Source organism: Phodopus roborovskii, unplaced genomic scaffold (assembly GCF_943737965.1).
Source record: "Phodopus roborovskii unplaced genomic scaffold, PHOROB, whole genome shotgun sequence".
In the NCBI taxonomy this organism is placed as follows: domain Eukaryota; kingdom Metazoa; phylum Chordata; class Mammalia; order Rodentia; family Cricetidae; genus Phodopus; species Phodopus roborovskii.
The window spans coordinates 2,757,083-2,781,792 of NW_026126516.1; the positions used below are offsets into that span (position 1 = coordinate 2,757,083).

At 47.6% G+C, this 24,710-nt stretch overlaps 1 protein-coding gene across 4 annotated transcripts in view; it reads right to left on the reverse strand.

The window, feature by feature from the left end:
* The window catches only part of Fbln5 (fibulin 5), a 71,805-nt gene that overhangs the window by 10,173 nt on the left and 36,922 nt on the right, over nucleotides 1-24,710 (reverse strand). For all 4 annotated transcript variants that reach the window (XM_051196484.1, XM_051196483.1, XM_051196481.1 and 1 more), the window contains exons 5-9: nucleotides 14,265-14,387; nucleotides 11,606-11,722; nucleotides 7,662-7,781; nucleotides 4,067-4,189; nucleotides 3,004-3,130 (exon numbers count right to left, since the gene is read on the reverse strand). In XM_051196484.1, the coding sequence (XP_051052441.1) occupies nucleotides 3,004-3,130; nucleotides 4,067-4,189; nucleotides 7,662-7,781; nucleotides 11,606-11,722; nucleotides 14,265-14,387 (610 nt within the window). The remainder of the gene's footprint in view (nucleotides 1-3,003; nucleotides 3,131-4,066; nucleotides 4,190-7,661; nucleotides 7,782-11,605; nucleotides 11,723-14,264; nucleotides 14,388-24,710) is intronic.

The window sequence follows — 24,710 nt, forward strand, 5'->3', positions numbered from 1 at the left end:
CTATTTAAAACTGAAAATTACATTCCACTGATGGTTTCAAGGGTCCTTTATACTCTGTTGCACTCAGTTCAATATGTGTGGGCTATAATTGAATCTTTTTTATCCAATATGCAAGAGCTCAGAACTCACTGACACTTCAGAACTTCAATATTAAGTAACACCATGATCTCAAGCAGTTTGTCTTCTAATAGGAAAAATACAAATATTTAAACACAGGTATTCCTAACTCAGAGCTGATCATTTCAAACCCTAGCAACATCATAACCTAACAAAGAACCATGGGCATCTGTTGCTAAGGAACGCCTTAGGGACTCCTGCTGACTTACTCTTCTTCTATCCCCAGGGCTCCCCTTAGGGAGCAGAGCTCACAGTGGGGGGGGGGGCATTTAAAGAGGCATCAGAACCTAGGGTTCAGTTTGGAAGTGGAACTGGCAGTTTTTGTAGATAGAATGGATGTTAGGGAGCGATGACCTAAACAGAAGAATGTTGACCCCTCGGTGCTAGCCACTGGGTCAGGCATCTCCTCTTCTCACCTGGGGCCACTGTGATGGCCCCCTTCAGACTGCCCTTTGTCAAACTAAATCACACTAGATCTGTCCCCTTCACACTCTTCAGTGGCCCCTCAGTGAGGCTTGAATGAAAACTGAACACAGGTTTTAGCCTCCTGGGCCTCGATGAGCCTGCTGGGTCTGCCACCCCACCTCCAATGCCCTAAAGCTTTTTCAGGCCACCAGGCCACCTTTCCTCAGCCTTCCTGTGCTGCAGGAGCTCAGCTTAAAGGGCCAACCTTCACTCTGTTCCCTCTGCTCTTCCAGGCTCTGTTTACTTAAGGCCGACTCAACTTCCAGCCCTACCCTGAGGTCGCTTTCCCAGAGGCCTTTAGATCCCTGGAACAGGCCCAACCTCCTCGTCCTTTTTCTGCAATCCCCTTGCTCAGCCTAACATTGTGTCTCCGCTCTTATGCCAACTTGTTTCATGCCTTTCTCCTTTCTAGCCTTTTGGTTGGTCACATAGACCCAGGAAGGAGCTGAAGCTGGCCTAGGAGTGAGTGCTCCCTTGTCCCCCTCTGAGTGCCCAGCCCCTGCTTGTGCTCCCACAGCCTCTCACCTTTCTCCTGCTCTTTCAGGAGCTCCTGACACCTCCATTATTCTCTCTCACCATCTGGCTTCCCTAGCCCTGGCCATATCCAGTCTGTTTCTCTTTTCCCTCTGCTCTGGACTCTTCGTGATGTCTCTGGACATTTTCTCTCTCTTATTCACAATGAAAGCAGACCCCCAAATACAGCGGTCTTGGTGGCAGTTTCTTGACTGTGTCCCCTCCCATACAACCTCAAGCTTCTCAAGAGCAAAGCCACACAACAACACCTAGCGCCTAACTGTAGTGACTAACAGTTAACAAGCAAAGACTACAAAGACCCATCAAAAGTATCATTTTGTTAAGGCTGCACCAAAACAGCCAAGTCTAAGTAGGTCCTGGTGCCAAAATGGTCACATTAAAATGTCACATGTCAGAGAGGAAATAATTGTTTCCTAAAAGAAATTTGGAGGAGGGAATGATGGCTCCCAGCTGATGGGGATCATGAACAGCTGGAAGAGGGTTACGGAGCAGAAATCTAAAAGATCGGCTGGGTCTGGCCACAAGGAGAGGGAAGAAATGCCTCCCATCTGGCAGGAAATGTGTGCATTGGAGGCTGGGGCCTCTGGGTGTTGGTCAAGGTGAGTGCAAGTCCTGTTCCAGCTGGCAGGGACACAGGACACCTGAGCAGGCAAGAGCTGGAAAGGGGTGGCCATCACATGGGCCTGGGGCTTTAAAGGAGGAAGTCACCAAGCTTTTCCAGGGCAGAGGCTTCACTGGTAACATCCGCTCGAGGCTGCCAGTTGGATGAAATCAGTTTCTAGCCAGCCAAGCCCAGAGAGACCCACGCCTGGCGAGCAGCCTAACCCTCTGCTGGGCTGCTTGGGGATTCAGAATCAGAAACGGGAAGGCCCCTGTACTAGAGAATCACTTGGAAGCACAGCTCATAGCCACAACTGACAACAGCTCTGAAGGAGCACCCAGCCCTGCCTTTTCACCTTCTTTTGCCCGTTGTTTGTTTTGTTTGTTGTTGTTGTTGTTGTTTAATCACAGCAGGAACCACTTGGTAAGCCCTGAATTCTCTTTGAGAGAAGACTGGGATGGGTGTGGCTGAGCCAGTCATTCATCTCCACTGTGAGGGTTTGCAGGTGCCGGGGGGACAGGGAGGGTAGCTGACCGAGGAGAGGGTGGCAGATGTACAAGCTTGTGTGCACTATATGTACGCTGTATGCTCTGCAGGCAGGGTGAGGAACGGAGATGGGCCAGCAGGGGGTGGGGGTAAAGGGAAAGGAAAGAAACACAGAGGACTCTGGGGCTAGAAACATGGCCAGTGCTGTTGTCTTGCTGAGGCTGCCTTCTCAACATTATTACTTGCCAAGTGATGATTTAGTCAGTGGTCTGCCTTTAGGACTTCAGAAACTTGACTAGGGCAAACTAGTTAGCCTTGAGTATTGAGAGCTCCAGAATTCTCCAGCAGCTTTCCACTCACAGAGCAGTCCCTGGTCAGGAAATCTTCATTTCTCCTGAGGCTTGCCAGAAGGGCAAAATCACAGCCCTCTCCCAGATTACACTCTTGCATCTAAGCCCACACGCGCTAGGAAGATCCTAGGGGGAAGCCTGTGTGCCACATTTGAGAAGCTCGTCTCTGAAAGACCCCATGTACTAGAATGTCTGTTGGTAGGAGAATCCTACTCATGAACTGCGCCTCTCTACTAGTTAGCTTTCTCGATAATCTTCATACAGCCCTGACATGTATGACGGAGTGACACAGAAGAAAGTCATAGGTTGGCATGTAGCCACTTGCATTAAGTAGGGAGCAGGCCAGATCTCCAGACTCCTTGGCTCAAGTAAGCTCCTTTATGGGATACTGACAGTCTCCTGAGCCAGGTCCCCACCCCGTCGACTTTCAAAGGACTAGCCTTGACTTACTTATCGCCAATCAGCAGATATGGCTCCTCACAGCGGATGGGGTCAATACACTTGAAGCCCCCTTGTAAATTGTAGCAACTCTGCAGTGGAGTGCATGTGTGGTTTCTGTGTTCACACTCATTGATATCTGAAATGCAGGGTAGAGAAGAACCATGGTGTTAGTCCTGGACCAGGTGTTAGGGGCGGGGATGAGGGTGAGAGCCACTTGCATCGTACTATCCAATAGTAAAGCCATTGGCCCTGCAGTTATGGGGCACTCAAAATGTGAGTAGTGAAAATTGGGATGTGATTGCAACAGGAAATAAACACCAGACCTCTAGGATTTAGTAAAAAGAAAGAATGTATAGTACTTACTAGTGACTTTTATATTGAATATGTATTAAAGCTATAAAATGTTTGGATCGATTGCTTTAAATGAAGTATAGCATTAAAAGTAACTTCATCTGTTTGTGTTTATTATTTTTAATGTGGCTACTAAATGAGTTGAGTTAGACGGCTCATGTGTTTAGTAACTCACATGACATTTCTAATGCCTAACACCACCATGGATAATTTTTGTTTGATGTCGGGATAAGATTAATAACGGGGCAATAATTCTACAAGATCCCCAGTAGCTACAGTGTAGGGCTTCCAATCTGGAGAAGACTTGGCCTTTTCATATTCAGGGCCTGCACCCTATGGGGGACCTAGTAGTTGGGTAGCTGAGGGCCCCCAGCATTCAATCTCTAGGAAGTCATAGGAGGCCAGTAAAGCAAACCACCCTCAACGCAACATGAGAAATAGCCAACACTGATGTGTTAATTGCTAAAAGGCTACAAGGAGCCTTGGTTAGTCCTGAAACAATCATTCATGGATTTGCTTCTACCTCTGCAGGGTTCATTGTAGACATGTTCTGGCCAAAGGACAGGTTACTGCAGAGGAAGAGGGAGCTATCCACTCAGATGTCCTGCCCACACTGCAGGCCCCCAGCACACCCAATCCTGAAGGTAAATGATCCCAAAGGATGAGACATCCAGATGACCATCTGAGTCAGCCCCATATAGGCCCCTCTGGACAGTCTTACCCTGGCAGCTCCGGTTGTCATCCAAGAGGACGTAGCCTGGGGGGCACGAGCAGAAGTATGAGCCAGGCTGGTTCACGCACTCATGTTGGCAGAGGAACTCAGAGAAGCTGCACTCATCCATATCTGAGAGCGACAAGGTATAGCTGGTGTTTATTTTCACAGATTATCTCCGACACCCACTCTTTCCTAATAGAGACAATGACTTCAATGCTATGAGATTGCCAATTTATTTCCTGATCACATCTGCTAATGATGAGCTTACTCCCCATGCAGACAACCATTGATATTTTGATAGCTCTACTGAGATGGCAAGAAGCAAGGCCAGCACAATGTCTCTGGTGGCCTGACTGTCTCAGATGTTCCCTGGGACAAGAGATACAGCAGTCTCCAGCCAGCCTGGAACCATCCTGCGGAGGATGACTGGGGATGGCATTGTCCCAGTGATGCTACCATTAGTCTTCATAGACCTTGGCAGCTGACACTGGAGCAGGCGTTCCAGAAAAGCCAGCTCTTCAGCGCACACAGAATTTGGCAACGCAGGCCCCATTTGCGCCTCATTCAACAGGCACGCCAAAGAAAACATGTTTTTCTTACATTTGTTGTTTCCCGAAAATCTCTTTCACTGGTTTCCCCATGTGACATGTCCTTGGATTACTCTGTAACTCAGACCACTGACGGTTCGGATCACCCAGAGAGAGTGTCTGCGTGAAAGAGGCTGCTGCTTTGTCTTTGGAGAATCCACGCGTCACATGGCCACTGCTTTCCATATCCAAGAAGGGAACCTCTCCCTATCTTTCTGAGCTGTCTCCCAGGCACAGGTGACGGGTCAGTGGAGTTAGGATGACATCCCCTAACTGAAGTTAGCATAGTCCAGTATTATTCAATCCACCACCAGCTTTTCAGAGAAATCTAGGGACTCTGGCCCCAGCCTATCATAACACAATGCCATAATTTGTTTCTGTGTAGTTTGCAATTCCCTTAATTCCTTTACTTAATGTTAGTAATAGTGTCTATCGATTCCTAAGGACTCCTATGTGTCAACCCCCATGTTAAATGTTCAACATGTCTTATCGTATTTAATCCCCACCTCAACCCTGAGAAGGTGCTGTGACTATCTGGATTTAAATAAATAAATAAATAAATAAATAAATAAATAAATAAATAAGGAGGGAGGGAGGGAGGAAGGAAGGAAGGAAGGAAGCTCACAGGGCTTAGACAATCAGACCAAGTTCATAGATCAAATGATTACATAGGAAATCATAGATCTGAATGTGGCATCTCAATATGACTCTGGTGAACATGATGAGGTAACATCCTGTTCAGGACCTAGAAATCGTCAGATCTGGGGGTGCCAATATGGGAGAAATACCTCAGCATAGTTCAGTAGAAGGGGAGGAAAAGCCCACCCTACCTTCTACTGAGTGAAGGAGGGTTACCAACCCCCTACAATGTGGTTTGTCTTAGCATCTGCAATTCCAAAATTCCAGAAAGATTGTGTGTGTGTGTGTGTGTGTGTGTGTGTGTGTGTGTGGTCCCCACACACACAGCCCCCACAAAGGGCTGTGGCTTTTTCCTCCACATAATAGAAACAAGGTATTGAGCAAGGAGCAGGCCTTAGGCCATTTTCATTCCTCTTATTAAAACCCCATCTATCTTCTAGGATCAGCATGGCTCAGTAAATCCCAGGAGGACAAGGGAACACTGCTTGGGAGGGTCCAGTGTTGTAAAAGGGGCTACCTCAGCTTTGAGAGGCAAGTGAGGATAATAGTGTCCCATTGTCTAGAGAAAGTGCAAATTCCTGAGGCCACTGCTAGCTAGCTACAACACCTGCTGGAGCCAGGGCTCCCGTTAAAGTTAGCAGAGGTGGTATCCAGTGGCCGCAAAGCAAATGCGGGTGATTTAGAGTCAGGTGAGAAAATCCTGTCAAACTAGAAAGGATTTGCGCTCCTCGTGAAGCCCAAAGCTCCTAATACTTAGGGAAGATTCATTATGTGGTTATGCCATTGAAGAACACCAATTTGTCTAGTCCTTGTGACCATTCCATGAAGACAGTTATCCATCCACGAGGAAACTGAGGCTTGGGCGGCACCCTGGCCATGAAAACAGGGATAGCCAAGGCTTTGAACCCAGACACATCTGGCTCCCGAGTCCTTACCTGACAGTGGTCAATAAAAGTCTATGGGGTTGAAAGTAAGTCTGGGGAAACCACTACCACTACATCCCATAGTGCACAACTTTCCACGTCTCTCACTTCTTTTGCCCAGATTCCCTAAGGAATGCCATGAGGGGAATTGAAATCTAGAAAGAAATGGGTCTTTGATGCCTCTGGGTGGGGCTGGTATTTAATCAGGTTGAGGCTCTGTGACTGCTAGCTGTGGCTCTGAGGGTCCTGGCCTTGAAGAGAGGAGACCATTTGTTTCTGAGAACTCTATTCCTAGAACATCCCAGTCCCCGGGAAGGCTGGCAAATAAGCTCATTCACAGCCTTGGTAGGTTCCTGTTACAGTGAAACCCAAGAATCTTTCCATTCTTCCGGGTAGTTTTCACACCTAAAGCACCACCCACTTTTATTTTGAAAATCACAAGAAACAGACAGAGCTAATTCACAACCACAGAGCAGGTTAAAACTGGTGGGTTGATTTTACATTAGCAAAACATTCACAAAGAACAGAGAGAGAGAGAGGGAGAGACAGACAGACAGATAGACAGACAGACAGACAGACAGAGACATACAGGTGAGCCCATACCACAGACTAAATATAAATAAAATGTGTTTCTTAGTCTCAAAAAGTTCTAACTTTCAGAATAGTTTTTTTTTTTTTGTTTGTTTGTTTGTTTGTTTTTTTAAACTTTCTAGGAGCCTAACTTCTGGGCTGTCGGGAGAGGAGGTTAATAAGATAATTACAACAGATTCAAGAAACTAGACTGGAAAATGAGAGCAATTAGAGCTTGAATGAAATGTGTAAAAAAAAAAAAGAAAAGAAAAGAAAAAAGAAAACAAGTCAACTAAACCATGTTTATGTTCTCGAGACAAATGGCTAAGTTTACACTCACTCAATACTCAATAGTCACTCTACTTACTGGTTCAAGACCTATTTGCTACATGCTCTCTGTGTACCAGGCCTAGATCTGGGTTGTGGTTGTTTGGTGGCATTCCCAAAGCACACAAAAGTATATGCACTTACATGTATGGTTTCTTTACTTGATGTCCTCCTAACCTAGTGGCAAAAGCAATTATCCCAAATCACTGCCCTCTGCAAATATTATCTATGCCATCCTCAGGTCTTGGGTCACTGCAGGGAAAGGGCAGATAACTCTCAGGCCAACAGGCAAAATTGGGTGAGTTTTCCATATCAGATCCAGACAGAAGCTCTGCTGATACCGAATTAAAAGTCACATGACCAGGATCGGAAGACTGAACTCCACATCTCAGGAAGTGACTCATCTTTGTTCTGTGTGGTTATGCTCCCGTGACACTGGGAAATGTCTCCAACTAGACACGCAACCAGGAAGTGAGAGGAAACACCTGCGATGAATCCCTTGCCCCATCCCCGGCTCCCTGAACAGGTGGGCAGCTCCAATTCCAAGCACATTACCGCTGCAATGAATGCCATCTTCCTCGAGTTCATATCCGGGGTCACAGCGGCAGATGAAAGAGCCGTAGGTGTTGACACAGGTTTGCACGCAGGGATTCTCAGTCTCACACTCGTTCACATCTGTTCAAAACAAAAGCACATCGCTATTAGTGTGAAACACACACACACAAACAAGAAAATGTGATTTGGCAACAAAATCTATTATCAAGGTCCCAGATTCCCAGGTACCAAAGATTCCCCCAGCCAGGACCTATCCGATCATGAGCCCACGCTCTGTGAGACCACTAACTGTCATTACAGGCTCCAGTTGAGACTTCAGGCACACCTGTGAGAGATCGCTTAGCCTCTGCTCATGCCTATGAGGGGTTATGTTGAGTAAATTAACTGAAGCAGGCAGCACCATTCCCTGGATTGGATCCAGGAGAGAGTGAGTTCGAACTAGCTCTCATCACTCTGTACTCCTTGACTGTGGGTGTCACGTGACCAGCTGCCTCTGGGTGCTACTGCTGTGACTTCCCCTCCAACCCCCCGTCCTACACCCCCCCCCCCGACATAATGAACTATAACCTTGAACTGTGAGTCAAATGAAGCCCTTTCTCCCTTAAATCTATCAGGGTGCTTTGTCATAACCACGGGAAACATAACAGAGACAGTCTCCAACATACAACCTGAAGAGCTGTAGCCTCCATGTGCACGCCCCTTCTAGGGTGACAAGCCACAACGTAGATAAACGTAACACACGGGTGTGTGTGTGTGTGTGTGTGTGTGTGTGTGTGTGTGTGTGTGTGTCTTCACCTTCCAGGAAGGCTGCTCTCCCAGACTCACCCACAGAATTTCCATGCAGAACCCACTCTTTCCCATGTCCTTTTGCTCTTTTCTCAACCTCATTGACTTCAAAGTTTCAGGTAGATAATCATGGCAACTCTGGAGAATCTGTTTCTTATGAATAAATAGCCTCACTGATTAATCTTGCAAACAATTCTGCTTTCAGACCTTGTCCTCCATTCTCCATGTTATGCAGATAAAGGAGGGGGTTATAAAAAAAAAAAAAGAGCACAAAAGGTCACAGTGGATGCCTCCTCCTGAGTGTGGTGATGGTCCCATGTCAGTACTGATGGGATTGCGTGCCAGCGGTGTGTGTACTGTGTATCAGCTACACATCGGCAGAGCTATTTTGATGTTTCTAAAGATTGAGATACGTGCTCCAGTTCATGTACTAGCAGAGGTCTGGTTAGAACTGCAGGACAAGTCAGGAATCACTTCATAATCCACGGGATTCGTTCTGTACAGCTCATGGCGGGAGGGGAGGCAGAGAATGACCCTTCTACGCAAGCGTCAGCCGAGACTTCGTGGGCTTCATGTGCCCCCATGAGCTTCATGTGCCCGTGGGGGCAGTTCTAGTTGAGACACATTTTCTCCACCCCAAAAGTCCCATTAAGCATCTTAAAGCTCTGAAAAGAGCTTTGACTGTTCTCAGAAGTGAAGGCCTTTGTGGTAAGCAGCTTTTGAGGGGCCGGGCGTAGAGGAAGGCTAATCCCATGCCCACAAAGTGCCTGCTTCCTGCCAAGTCTGGAGCCCTCAGAGGAAAAACAAACAAATGAGGGGCCATGTAGGAAGGGTCTAGTGAGATACCAGCCTGCCCTGGTGCCCAAGCACCCAGCACTCAGGGGAGGCTGGCATGTCTCCATCCAGACTGGGGCAGGGCTGGGCAGGAGAGTGTCCCTGGTGTGCTAAACCAGGCTCAGATAGGTCAGTGTTGCTGCACATCAGGGCTGGCGTCCTTAGTTTCTGGCCAGACTCTTGCCACATGGTGATGAATGAGCTCTCTATTGTTTCCATAGCTCAAAACTACTTTTGAGAGGAAAGAAGGGCTCTACCCTTGCAGCCCTAACTGCCTCTCTCTGCTGGGTTTTTCAGTGGGTATTTAATACTGAGGTCAGGGGACTAAGGAGACAGTTTAGTCAGCAAAGGGCTTGGTGTGTACGCATGGCAGTCTGCGTTCAGATCCCCAGCACCCATGCAAAAAGCCAGGCGTGGTTGCTTGAGCGCCAAGGTAGGCTAGCATGGCTATAAAGCCAGATGGAGTTAGGAGGACCCTGAGGTTTACTGGTCAACAGTCTGAATCCTGAGGGCAAGATGTCCCAGCTGACTCACTGAGCCCTTGGCCTTCCTCCCAACCCTGCCACCACTAAGCCACCTGACTCTGACCAAATGGCTTCTTTATCTGTGGCTCATGGCCACAAACACTCTGCTATCTACATCATAAGACCATTGCTGGGGTCAGTGAGGTTACAGACACAAGAGCTTTGAGGAGAAGTGAGGTGCCACAATTGCAAAAGCGTGACAGGACCCGTCACAGCCTATGTGACCTGTGGGCCCTGCTGATGCAATATCCTGGTGGCCAGGTGCCCGTGTCCAAGCCCAAGAGCTGCCTAAGGACACTGTGCCAGCCTCTAAGGGAAAACCTGGGCTGGCACCTCCAACCCCGGCCTTGGCCCCAAGAAATCATCATCAGCTCTAAGCCGCTTATCTCAGCAGCGAGGGAGCCAGGCGCCTGCTCCCAGCTGCCATGGGAAGGAAGGGCCCTGTTTTATTTATTTCCTCAACCTCCTGGCCCAGCTCTGCTCTCAGACAAAAAAAAAAAAAAAAAAAAAAAAGACCTTGCAAAAGCAGGCCAGGCAGGGGCTTCTTGGAACAATTAGCAAGACCAGCTTTAAAGGAGAGAGAGCCTCACAAAGACTCCAGGATCAAACCCTTGAATGCTGATGCCTTCCTGTTTATCCAGTGATTTAGATATGGTTAAACTAATGGAGACACAATATCCTCTGAATAGCTGGCCAGGAGCCTGCCCGCCAGAACTCACTCAAATGGTGTGACAAGGAAATGGGCCCTGTAAACCTGTGGCAGACTCCAACAAAGGCCCCATTCTGTGTCATTATCCAGATCAGGCCGCAGTTAGGGCCTGGAGGCTGGAGCCAGAGGTGGATCCCAGGCCAGATCATGACTTACATTAATTCTTTGGGTCTTAAGGCTTCCATTGACTTCCTGAGCAGAAGAAATCTTCCAATAGGAACCACAATGCCCACAGAGATCAGGGTTGGAAGCAATCGTGTGAAAACCAGAAAGTATCTCTCTTTTATTCTGCTTTTGTGCAGTCTTTTGAGGTGCCAGGGATGTAACTCACCCTTGACTGTGCTGGGCAATAGATGCTCCTGACATAGATCAGAGGAAACACTCCTGGGAGAGATCCTGAAATGACGCACGAAATACTCGCATGGTGCCTATGTGTTTGTCAGGGTCAGGAGCTCTAAAAGCAACTCCTGAGAGCAGACACAGGATGACAGGGGGCTCACAAACTCATAGGGTTCTTCTGATGGATGACTGCGGCTCTGCCCTCTGCAACTCCTTTTTAGCTGTTTCAGGGATATCACCAGCTCTAGTTTCAGGGATTGGTAAGAAGTGACTAGGAATGAGGATACACTTTAAGGACAAGTGTTCTGCAGACATCAACTGTCAGACTCTGAAGGTGACTGCATCTAGTGTTTCATATCGTGATGGGAGATGTCACTCTGTAAATATGTTTCTCATACTGATTAATGAATAAAGCACTGTTGGCCAATAGGAAAGCAAGACAGGCAGGACTAGGAGACAAGGAGGAAAGAGGAAGTAGTAAGGAGGAGTCAGCATGTAGAGACCAGGGAGAACACACTGCCAGCCCGTCTCCAGTAAGATGAGACCACGTGGAAATACTTAGATTAATAGAAATGGGTTAATAATTAAGACAGAGCTAGCCGATAAGAAACTAGTAACCGGCCACACATTATACCTAATACAGTGTGTCTGTGTGTTATTTGGGGCTGGCGTGCTGGTGGGACCAGACCGGCGGCAGGGGAAAAACCTACTCCTTACAATATCGTGTCCAAGTTATCACACATGTCACATACCTTGGCATGATCTTCCATCCTCATTGAGGGTGAATCCAGGGTTGCACGTACAGGAATATGATCCAGGAACATTTGCACATAGCTGCTGGCAGTAACCATAGCGACATTCATCAATATCTGCAAATAAATGCAGGCAAGATAAGCCAGGGCTTCTCCCTGAAGCCACCATCAGCACAGTGCCATTGCCCTCATCTTCTAGGATGGGACTAGAAAGGGTTGTGGAAGGGGATGGCTGCTAAAACAGTGCCTACTACGTGTCAGGAATTATGATGCCCTGTGGCTCACAGTGCTCATCTTTCCTTACAATCCTCTACCTCCCCCAATCTTTGTTCCATAAACACCTGAACCCATCATGAAATCTGTGACAAAATTGTTCTGATTTGATTGGGATATTACACCAGGTAGCTTCTCAGCACTTACCCAACTCAGGTTTGACTAAGACTTACGCAATATTAGGTTTCAATGCTGTGATTCTCTGTGATCTTTTCAGGGCCCTGAACATGAACAAGTTAGCTTAGCACGTATAGAGATCAACAGAAGCGTTCCAGTGGACTCTCTGTTGGCTCCACCGAATGAGTATGTCCAGTTGGCAGGAACAGGATGAGGTGGGCAGTGCTACATTGAGCCCTATGAACATGGTGATTCAAGGGTGCTCACATGGGCCTGCCTTGGCTCTTACCCTTACACTGGAGTATACACAACCCCCCCCCCAGATAAACACACTCCTGAGCCATGGAAAGCAGCAATACGATAGGAGTGTGTGTCTTCAGCAGACCTGTGTTGTATGACCTCCCTATAACATGTGCCAGCCCATGAGGAGCCTGATGCCATTGGGAAAGTCCTTTGTAACATTGCAGGCTGAGAGAGTGAATGAGCTGGGCAAGTCACTCCTATGAGGCAGAGTGCCTCCAATGAAACCTTCGTTCTCCGGGAAGACAGTGTCCTTACACAGGCTCAGCTGGGACCAATTGATCTGACTGTGCTATGAAACCTAATGTCTCCCTGGGACCTCAGCTCTTAGAAAGGTATACATAGTGTTTTTTGTGCCTTGACCCCTCTGTCCAGTTTCTACCACTTACAGCTAGAAAGAACTCTCCACCCCCAGCCCAACCCATTGCCTATTTTTGAGCCCTCATTAGATTCTGTATCCTGCCTCGAGATTCTGCTTTATCTCAGTTCCATTTGCTTCTAATATAGTCCAACAGCACCCCCCTGAGATGGGCAGCTCATACTTGGAAAGCCTTTGACCTTGTATAGTTTCTAATCCTGACCTCTTCCCAATACACAGCTGGAAACATCACCAATGCCTGGAGAAGCATTAGAGGCAGAGAAGGTAGCCTTTCCATTGGGGTATGGAGGAAGAAAGACAGCCCTATCCCTTGTTTTTCTGAGAAAAGGCATGGGATCAGCCAAAATTAAGAAAGGTCTCTATGTCAGAGGTGAGCACTAACGGGCCATGTCATGTCCTTACTTTTCCGAACCAATGAGCATCCCTCCAATAGTGCTCTGTGGAAGGTTGTGGGACAACCTTCACAAGCAGAGGGCAGCATCTTTTGTCATCTCTCAGATGGAGAGATCTGCCCTCAGGGTATCTATGGTGGGCCCACGTACCATGCCTCACATCTCTCTAGTGCCTTTTGTGGTAAGAAAAAAAGTCTAGTTGGAAGAGCCAGAGACATCAATATTAGACCCAACTTGTTTTAAGTTTATCCAAAATGTTCCTCCTCTTTGAGTTTGCCTCCAACTCTATAAAAGTTAGATGACATAATATCTAACATCCTTTCCAGATCTGGAGTCCTGCATAAGAAGTCCCTGTACAAATAACTCTCTCCTGCGGACCTGCTTACATTCAAACCAGTAGCATCACAGTTTCCATTAGAGCAGAGGTTGGTTTGAATGCATAGAGACTATGGTATTCCCAGATGCCCTCACCATTGGCTCAGAGCCATGCCAAGACCAGGCAGTTTATCACACCTCAAGGATGATTCAGACTGGTCACAGAGCAAACACAAATTCAGCCTCAATCCAGAGACCGGAAGGAAAGGTTTCTGGTTTTTGCTTTGTTTCCTTTCATATCTTTCCCATACTGTTGTTTGAATCTAATTCTGAGGCAACTTGTCTAAACGCAAATCCAGATAATAGGAAAAATTAGCCCTAGACAATGCCAACTACAAGGGATAAAATTGCCAATCGCTAATGATTGACACCTTTGAAATAAAAAGAATGTGCACAGCTGTAAGGTGGGCTGAGTGGAGTGGCAGGGTATATCGGTGCTAGGATAAGTTGGAACTCCTGGTTTACCTTTGAGATTTGGAACATTTCTGTACCTAAGCAAAAGGATCTCCTTGGTTTAGGACTATTTCTAACTTGGATAGAACAGCTCTCACTTCTATTACCTTCTGTCTTGGCTATAAACTCTCTGAAGGCAGGAAGTTCTCGGCAAACTTATGCCCAAGCCCAAGTTTCAAAAGAATATGAAATGCTACTAATGATGAAAGCTTATTTTAATGGATGGTGACATGTATAGGATCATTTAATAGCTTTCTATACATGCCCAAAGAAAAGCTTTCTTGGACCTCCCTACCGTACCGACATTGTGCTGTATCCTTGACAACCATTAACTCCCTCTGAGTTCCTGGGAGCCATGGGGAGCTCTTACCTAGGCACTGGCCTTCCAGAAGCCAGTACCCATCAGTGCAGGAACAGGTGTACCCTCCTTCCGTGTTGATACAGATCTGGGTGGGGTTGCACTGGTGTGAGTCTGTCGCACACTCGTCCACATCTGTAACACAAGAATTATTCCAGACAGTGTCACCCCCATCCAGGAGCTCTGAACTCACCTGCCACTGCCTCTTTATCTCAGCTGGGAAGCTGTTGGTATATTACTGGGTTGCACCAAGATACAGAAGCACCTTCCTGGTGGGCACTTTTGAGGCACACTGGCCTCAAATTAGAATGGGCAGAGCTGGTCTTGCACAGAGAAACACACAAAAGGGAGGAAACATGGCTGCATGCACTCGCCCTCAGCCATTGCCAACCGTTTCTGAGTATACACTATACAAACAATGACACATTGCTGTCTCCACCCTCTCCTGCCTACCCCTTCTTGTCATCTCCTCTTTCATGACTGTGACAGGATTTGTTCACTGACATCTACTCACCAAATGGGCCATCAGGCAGTCAAACATATCATTAAAAGCTGCTGTCCACTGTGTGAGGTATGCCCAACCCCCCACTTATCCTCATGGAACTCCATGATTCCAGTTTACCGCTGGGCAAACAGAGCTGAGGGAGCAGTGCGCACCAGGCCACACGCTTAGGCCATGCCCGCTCCTGCCTGACTCATGCTTATCCATGAGGAGATAACAGGGGACACAGCCGGGACCAGGAAGATGCAGGAGGACCTAGCCAAGCAGCCTGAGCCTTAACTGCCTTTTCCATGCCCTGCGTCACAAAGCTGCTGGTTGACACCGCAGACTGCAGACTTCCTTCCCATCCACACAACTGGTATCTTTGGGCTGAGGACATAGCTCTGTGTTGGTGTGGCTGCGTGGCATGCCTGAAGTCCTGGACTCAGTCACAGATACCGTATCTGCATGTGGACAGTGGAGGTTAGGCACTCCAGGGCCCAGAAGTGTGAGCTCCTTGAGACAAGCCTCTGCATAGCACTGGGGTTGGCATGCTAAGGAAGCCAGCGCAGCTGAGAGTGACATTCAACCTGATAGGCAGTGGCATCGTTGAGTTCAATGACACTGCCACAACCCACTATCCACTGCATCCCAACACTAAGAGAAAACTCTGAAGTGGCAAGGTGTCTGGGTCCTATGGGGAGCCAGTTTGCACTGCTCTAAGCACAGATGTCCTCCAAGAACCTGGGTCTAAGGCGGTGCCACCTCCATTCCACCCTGACACTGTGACAACATGCAAAGCCCCAGCCCAGCTCTCTGCTGCAAACTTCTGCCCCTGCCTTTTGCCTCCAAACTCTGCCCATACAGCCCAGCCTCCCAGGGGGGCTGGGGAATAATGCTTGGCCAGTGGCCACTCCTGTCCCAATCCACATCCAAGCTTATGGCAATAAATAATGCCACCATCGGCCAGGACATATTTACATTTTCCCAGCAGGGCGTGATGGGTGGTGATTATACCCTGGGAACAACCCTGCCTTGGGAGTCTCTGCTCTTGCCCCTGACTTGAAGATTATGGGAACTGAGGGTAACCAACGGGAAGTAAGGAGCTGTTGGAGAGCCAAGGTGACAAGTCCCCAAGCCTCTGCCTCTGTGTGACATGTAATATAAACAATATGGCTGGCTGAACAGCTCAGCAGAAACCAATCACGGGAGACGGACCTCGGAAGGACATGGAGGACCTCAAAATGGGCCTACTGTGCATGCAAACTAAAGGTTTTACCCTCTGACACCCTGTTTCCACATATGGGTATATAGTTGAAAATTTAGGGTCAGCAAGGCGGTTCAGTGAGTAAAAAGGTACCTGCCACCAGCCCTGGCAACTTGAGTTCAGTTTCTGAAACTCATATGGTGGATAGACAGAACTGACTCACAGAGTTTCTTCCGCGAGTTTCACACGCATGCCATAGCATGACCTCCTACACACAAATGCCACACAAATAGATAAATAAATAAATAAAATTAATTTTTTATTTAATTTCACTTAATTTAATTAACTTTCGCTACATTTTTAAAACAGAGTTGTCAATTTGAGTCTGTTTTGAGAACACAGGATCAGTAGATCCCTGGAACAAGAGTGCCATTACGCCCCAGCCAGGCTTCCTCAGCCAACTAAGTGACAGGACTTTGGGATATGGGATTTAAAAGCAGCCACCACCCTGCAAACCACTGTCTGCTAACCCACCTGCCAGAGGAGCCCAACCTGGAAACGCTCACTGTGTGGTGAATGAGGCATTGCAGAGTCCAACTCGAAGCTGAATTGCTTACATTAAACACATCTGACTTAAGTAACAGAAGGAAAAATACGTAGAATGGCTCCAAGGACATTCTTTGGCAGGGTGTCCTTTTCTGCATCAGTGGAAAAGCACAAGTTACGGCAACCTGAGCAGGTGTCATTATCCTCGAGTGCAATCATGTCTATTTCCTTTCCCGTGTGATAGTTAGGAATGGTCTCCATAGGGAAAAGAGTGCCGAGTGAGCACAATCACTCATTCATTCACTCACTCATTCATTATGTGTGCTCTATGGGCTCTGTGTGTGTGTGTGTGTGTGTGTGTGTGTGTGTGTGTGTGTGTGTAGGGGGGGCAGAGAACCATCTGGGGGTCTGGCGTCAAGCATAACCCTCCTGTCACACTACTAAGTATCTTCTGCCGACTCCCTGCTTCATCCAGGAGCTACAGCCAGTCAGCCGCCTGGCACCTAGATGAGTCTAACCTCTACCACAGTAATTGTGGCTGGTTCCTCTGCAGGTGGAAAGTCTAACCTCTACCACAGGTGAGCAGCCCCTTAGCATCTGGGGAAAATACTCATGATATTTTCTGGAACCTGGAAAAGCCCAGTGTTGTCCCTGCCCAAGAAGAAACCCTCCTCTGCATCTAGCCCCGCAGCCTCATTGCTGTCCCATGAGGCACTGGCTAAGCTGTCACTGCCTGCATCCTTCACCTGCCCTTAATGTAGTGTTCTCAGGTACAGGCTGTTCACTCAGAAAAGGCACCAAACCAGTCAATACTGTGCCTTGATGCCTTTGGAGGAACTCACAGGCAAAGTGGGTTCCTTGGCCCAGGACAGTGTCATCATGATGTCACCCAGCAAACGTGTCACGCTGCTAGCTGTGTTTCATTTCCTCAGCCAGACAATGAGCTAACATGGGCAGGTAGGCCACGGCAGTAGGAAGGAAGGAAGGAAGGAAGGAAGGCCCTCTGAGTCTGTTCAAGGTCTCACAGAGGCACAGAAAGGAGGTACCGGCTTCTGCCATCACAACACAACTGGCAACTGGTAACAACATTCAGTCAAGAGGCAGCAGGAGAAGGACCTGCCTCCCACAAACTATGACAGGCACTAGACCCAGAGCAAAGGTGTGCAGTGGAGGTCGGGGTCCTGGCACCCTACTTTTTAAGTCTGCTAACGACTCTATAGGTACCCTGCTGCTGGCTTGTGTCCAGTTGATGTCCCTTCTCAGGAAGCATCACATGGCACTGATTGAAATATAAAATGGTTGAAAGAGCAACCTTAGCGCTGATTCTCAGTTAATTGGCTAATAATTTCCCTACATGAGCACAACAAACAATGTATGGTCATAGATACATTGCAGTATAAATAGCATGTAAATGTGTGCCTGCCACACGGAGTGTTCCTAGAGAGACACATCTACATTTCAGCTTTTACCCCTGAAAGTTGACAGGGAAGCATTTAGATGGTTTTCACGTCATAAATTCTAACTAAAAGAAAGCATTCTTTAAAAACTTGGGCAGGAAAGCTGACTCAGCAGTTAAGAGTGCTTGCTCTCTTTCTAGTGGCCCTGAGATTGGGTCCCAGAATTCTAGGAATTTAACCCTCTCCTGGCCTCGTGAGCGTCCGCATACATGCGGCATATAGGCACAAGACACATATGCATAAATAAAAATGAATCTTTAAAATGGTTGTGTAAGCTGGATGTAGTGGCACATGTCTGTAATCCCAGCACCTGAGAGGTTGAAGCAGGAGGATTACCAAAAATTCAAAGCCAGCCTGGGCTACATACTGAGTATTAGGCCAGACAGAGCTACGTAGCAAAACACTATGAAAAAAAAAATGAATTAAAATTTTAAAATATAGATGACAGGAATGGAAAGATGGCTCAGTAGGTAAAGCCACTTGCTTCCGAGCCTGATGGTCTAGGTTTGATTCCCAGGACCCATGTGGGAGAAGAGAGCATGGACTCACATAAGATATACCTCCACCTACATACCACAACATGTGGAAGGATACATACATACACATATGTGTGCATACATACACACATGTAACTTTTACAAATTAAAACTATAAAAACAGAGCATTCGTGGTTTCCCGCATGCCACAGGAAGAACATTTCCTGGACCATTCTCTCAGCACCAGAGTTTAAGAGGGGAAGTCAAACCACCAAGGGGGTGAGGCCCCCTCAGAAAAGGCTGCCGTGTAAAGGCTAAGAACCAAAATGGCTGAGGGGATGCGTGTGAATCCAGGTTCCTGAACAGATAGCTGAGGACGGCAGAATCTAGCCTCCCCTGGAACCCAAGGGTGTTCCACCTCTTAGGGAGACTTGTTAAATTACCAAGCATACCCACCCCGCCACCACTGGCTGCCACAGAGCTGGTGTTCGGACATGGCAGTTCATTTACCAGTGACAACTGTGGGAGACAGGGAAGTCTGGCTTCTGCCTCCTGCAGACTCTTCCTCTCATGCTCTACAACTTAATAGAGACACCAAAACCTCAGCAGGGAGGCTCAGCGGGCTGTGTGGGCCTGGCCAGGGCCTCTCTCCCTCCCTCACACCCCACACATTGCACAGTAGGAGATTATGATGAGAGGGGGAAATGACAGGCACAGTCTTTCAACAGCATGCCACTTTCCACCCCGGTACGCCAGCATCCGCCGATCCCTCGAGGATGGCAGGCAAGCGATGCACGGAGACCAATCTTACAGAATTCCACAGCCACTCCTCCACCCCGAGGGATCTGATTTTCCCTCTCTGCACCCAAGTCCCAATTCTGCAGACAAATGAAGCTGACTTAGGCAACCTCTGCTGAACATGCCTGTTCTAGTGTGAGAAAAGCCATCAGCCAAAGCGAAACATCCTTGCTGGCAACAGTAGGAGAAACTGTCTAAGAGTACTTCGAACCCACAACTTTCCAAGGGCTCTACGCTTCTTTTTCAGACATGGCAGAAACCCTTCCTGTGGTGCTGAATTTTTAGCCAGTGAAACAATATGTTTTTCCAGCCCTTTTTTTTTTTTTTTTTTTTTTTTTTTTTTCCTTCCTTGCCCAAGCTAATGGGGTCTGATAAGAAAGAGGAGAATAATACTGCCACATTCCTGTGCCTCCGTGTGAAGGCTATTTCAGCCCTGCTGCTGGGCTGGGTCACTGCCATTTTTTCAGGCAGCCCTGACCCAGCCAAGGCTGGAAGCCACACAGGACCTACTTCCCAAACACCTGCTTAATTAAAGACGTCAGCATTTGAGAACTCGCTTGCTAAATTCCTAGCACAGCTGCTCTCCATGTGCCTGATGGTCTCGCACGACCATTAGGAGTCAAATCCTTCTGTGTTTACCGCCCTTTGCTCAATGCTCAATATTAAGCATTGTACCACTAATTAGGCAACAAATATGTAGTCTGTTTTCTAAGCAACAACAAAAGAATCCTTCCATTTTGGATGCAACCAGCTGGAATCTGAGACCCAGACTCTCCCTGAATGCTAGCCATCTATCCATAAAGCAAGAGCTTTGAGGAGGGTTCTCTGCCTTAGCTCTGATCTTCCACAGAGTCTAAGCAGGCAAGTAATGAGGAGCAGATTGGCTGGCGGGTAATTATTTTCATCCACAGGATGCATGGCAAACAGCAACTGGCTATGCTCGCTTTCGAACTGGGCAGTGAATTAATTGGCCAAGTCCACTCGACTCGTCCCAGAGCATGGGTGACCGAAGCAGGGACAACATGAGCACCGTGAGTCAAGGTGTTCTCAAAGTAAGAGGATAGGCCTGCTGATTGGCAATCTGAACATGGGTTTTAGGAAGTTTAAGGCTTAGGCTGTTATTGTGACTACAAAGGGAACAGCATAACACTCAAATTAGATTTCCATTTATTAAATTCTTAACCATTTGTCCATCAACAGAGAAGAGTTTTGGATGTATACCAGGCAGCAGTTTCCAAATCTAACTATCCACAAGAATCACTGACTACATAAGAATGTCTGGCAGTTGAGGCTTGGCAAGCTGTATTATTCTGGAGTGATCTAAGTGAGTCCAGGATGGAGGAATCTGTATGGGAGCAATGCGTTTCAACCTTCATGTGTGTGCACATCAGTGTGGATCTTGTTAAAATAGGACCCTGAGATTTCATACACATAAAGCCCCCAGATGACACCAGTGCTTCCGGCTCAGGGACTTCACTTTGCATAAGTAGATGTGAGATTCCTCTGAGTGATTCTGAGTTCTGTGTCCATGCAATGAAACCTGCTGGCTATAACAGCACACTCAGTCCTCAGTTTCTGAGGGTCCTGAAGCCAGAGATTCCACCAGCTGCAGCTCTAGGTCATGCAGACACCAGAAGTGTCCCAATTTTAGCCTTACCCAACTCCAACAGAACTTTACTAGTCTGTGTGGCTGTTCTCAGAGGCTCAATACTTCTCTTCCCATATGCTAGGATTCCATACATGCACCAATTGGCTTTTTGTCTTCTCCTCATTCCCCAACACAATATAGTTTCCACTTGCATATCGTTTATGTTGTATCAGACGTCATAAGCAGTTTAGAGACGGTTTAGAGATTTTGGTGGGTGAGCTGATTGTATGAAAATGCTAGGTAAGTTGAGTTTCTGAGGATTCTGATACTCAGGATTGCCTCTAACCAACCCCCACCCCCACTGATGCACTGAGGATTTAGACTTGTCTTAGACACCATTAGGGCTGGAGAGACGGCTCAGAAGTTAAGAGTGAATCTACTGCCCTTGCAGAGGACCCAAGTATAGGTCCTAGGTCCCACATCTGGCAACTCACAACCACCTGTAACTCCAGCTCTATGGAATCCAATGTCTTCTGGTTATCATGAGCACCAGTACTTATATGCTTACATGTGTACATACCCATGCAACATGCACACACATAGGCGTAATTAAAAATAAAATCAATCTTTAAAACTAGATACATAAAATCCCTGGTATAGCCTGGCCTACACAGATTGCTATTCCAGCATACACCCACCTCTATGATTCAATCCTGACCTGTAGTGGTGGGTGCCTACTGTGCTACTGTGCACAAAGGTTTTGACCTACAGCAAAACCCATCTTGAAAGGCCCTCCCTCCTATTAGTTCACTGTTAGGTTTCCCATGAGTAAACACAATTCCCCAAATCTTAACTAAATTCTTAGAAACACTGCCCCCAAGGTGATAACCAAAGCACAGAGATCCCAAGTAGGAGAAAGGTCAAGACTTTCCTACAACACATGGCCTTATTTGTTTTTTCACCAAATCTGCAAGATCACAGCCCACAAATGCCTGGATCTTGGATCCTGAAGTTTTCCTGCCTCCCCTCATCATCATCCCTGAGCTAATCCCTCCACCTCACTCTTCTTGTTACATTCCATTTATCTCACTCTGTAGCCCAGGCTGGCCTGGAACTCATAGAGACCCACCTGTCTCTGCCTCCAGAGTACTGGGATTAAAGCCGTGCATCACCACGGCCAGTATCCTTCTGTCTTCTTTTTCTCAGTGTCATGATCTGTGAACTCCTTACACACACACACACACACACACACACACACACACACACCAGCTCCTCACTCCCAGTGCTGGTTTTAGTTAATGGCACCATCATTTCTCAGTGTCTGGGGAGAGTCCTCACTTGGTGAAGATCTCAAGGCTTTGTCCCCTTGTAAGTCCCAGCAGAGGGTTCCACCCTCATGACCTTATCCAAACATCATCACTCCCAAGATCCTGTCCCATCCACATAGTAAGTAGGCAGGGCACAGACTTTCATAGCAATGCCTAATACAGCTTCCTCTTTCTTCCTCAGAAGACTTGACATCCCAGAGAAAGTTTACTCTGAAACGCATAGAAGAAGAAAATGATGGCCCACCCTGCCCTGAAAGCAGCCGTCAACAGAAGCACTTAGGACACAAGTAGAAATCCAATCTATTTTTCCATTCAAAACAAAACCCTCCTGTGGCCTGGTACTTGTGTGAGAATCTGCAGGTGTGTAAATCCACCCCAAGGAATTAATCAGCCCAGCAGCAGCAACAAACATTCCTTCCTGGGCCACCCTTGGAGCTCTGCTGGTGAGGAAATCTGCAGGTGTGCCCTTTCCTCCACCCCGGAGGTGAGAAGGCCCTTGACCAAACTCTGACTCCCTCCCACATTTACCAGGACAAGCCTATACATATTGCTGTATTCCGCCTCTTTATCTCTGTAGGAGCTACCTCACCTGCCTTCTTAGAGCTTGCACCAAGTACAGAAGACAGGCATAGCTCATAAGCAAGCATGTAAATGAGACTGGGCATGGCTAAGATGGCAAAGTGCTTGCCTTGCAAACACAAGGACCTGAGTTCAATCCCCAGAACCTACATAAAAATGCTGGCTTGGTGGCACAGGCTTGAATCCCAGTGCCAGAGAGACAGATTGAAGGGTCCCTGATTGGTCAGCTCCAAGCCAAAGAGAACCTGTCACAAAGAAAAGGAATAGGACACTAAAGACGGCACTCGAAGTTACACTCCAACCTCTATAAATACACATTCCGATGTGCTCAGCACAAACATGAAAATGCACATACAAAATTCTTTAATTTAAAAAAAAAAAATGTGTGAGTAGAACCTGTACCAAGGAGTTTCTTAACTTTGGGAGGTGGGGACAGATGTGGATGCTAATGATCTCGAGAATCTTCCTCACCAGTCAGTGGCTAGGAGTTCAATACTTCATGCAAGGACCTGCACACCCTGCCATGCTCTCCTGCTGCTGCCCCTCCACCCTAGAAGGGGGCAGTGACCTCTCCTTTCTAATAGATCAGAAAGTAACTTTCCTAAGAGGAGGTAAAACCTGAGTGGGTGGGAGGAAGAGATGAGGGTATGCAGGAATCATGGGAGCAGAATGAGGGCACCCTAGGCAGCAGAGCCTGGGGAGACACTGGCTGAGGGTGAGGAGACACCCACACAGCCCAGGGCTGAAGCCTCACCCTGCTTCCAAGCCTCACCCTGCTTCCCGCCACCCTTTGGACTTAGTAGAACTACATTGTATCACTGAAAAGTAAAATAAATGCTGTAACTGAGTAAACACTTTTCAGGACTGAGTGTTTACCTGGCCTGTGGAAAGGGTGCCACTCCTGGCATCCACCCCTCTGAGGTCAGCAGCGGTCTGGGTTTCTCCAATGAGGGACACAGGGAAGCTAAGGAGCTGCATGGAGGCAGTCAACCAGCTGGCCTTCCGTTCCTCAGCAGCCCTACCTCCTGCCACTAAGGGCATGGTTCCCAGAGCCGAACACCCACTGTGCATCTGCACCACATATATATGCCGTGAGTCAACCCTGCCCTAGGCTCTAGGGATTCAAAGACAAATGACACATTGGCATATCTTTGAGAACACACAGGGGCCAGACAATTCCCATCTATATAGCAGCAAAGAGGATGCTGGGGTGGGGGAGATGCAGGGCATCCCCAGCAGGGACCAGTGTGTGCCTGAGGGAAACTGAGAGGCTACTGTGACAGGCTGCAGGCATCCTTTAGGGAGCATTCTCCCTACAAAAGTTTCCAGCTGTGTGGAGGGGGGCGGGACAGAGTCCAGTCCCCAGCTTCTTCACCTTGGCTGTAGGTTGGAAACATCTGGGAGGCTGTAGATTAGAACATGTGTCAGAAGCCTATCCTGGCCAATTAAGTGGGAACCCCAGCAAGATTTAATATGTAGCCCAACAAAGAGCTCCTGACCTTGCCGATGGTTTGTGGTGATATTTCGTTTGTGCTTTAACAAATAAAATGTGCCTGAATATCAGGGTTGAGAGCCAGCCACACTAGTTAGCCATAGAGGCAAGGCAGTGGTAGTGCACACCTTTAATCCTAGCACTCGGAGGACAGAGGTAGATGTATCTCTGTGAGTTCAAGGCCACTCTGGGCTACATGAAATTGATCCAGTCTGAAAGAGAAACAGCCAATCGCTGGATGGTGGCTCACACCTTTAATCCCAGCACTAGGGAGGTGGAGACAGGAAGAAATACGATTGGACTCAGGAAGGAATATAAGCTGGGAGGAGACAGGAGCTTATGCATTCCGTCTGAGGTTTTGTAGAGACAGCATTCAGTCTGAGCTTTAGTAGAGACAGGATAGCCCTTTGGTCTGAGGTAGAGGTAAGAACTAGTGACTGATTGCTCTGCTTCTCTGATCTTTCAGCTTCACCCCCTAATGTCTGATTCCAGGTTTTTATTTATAA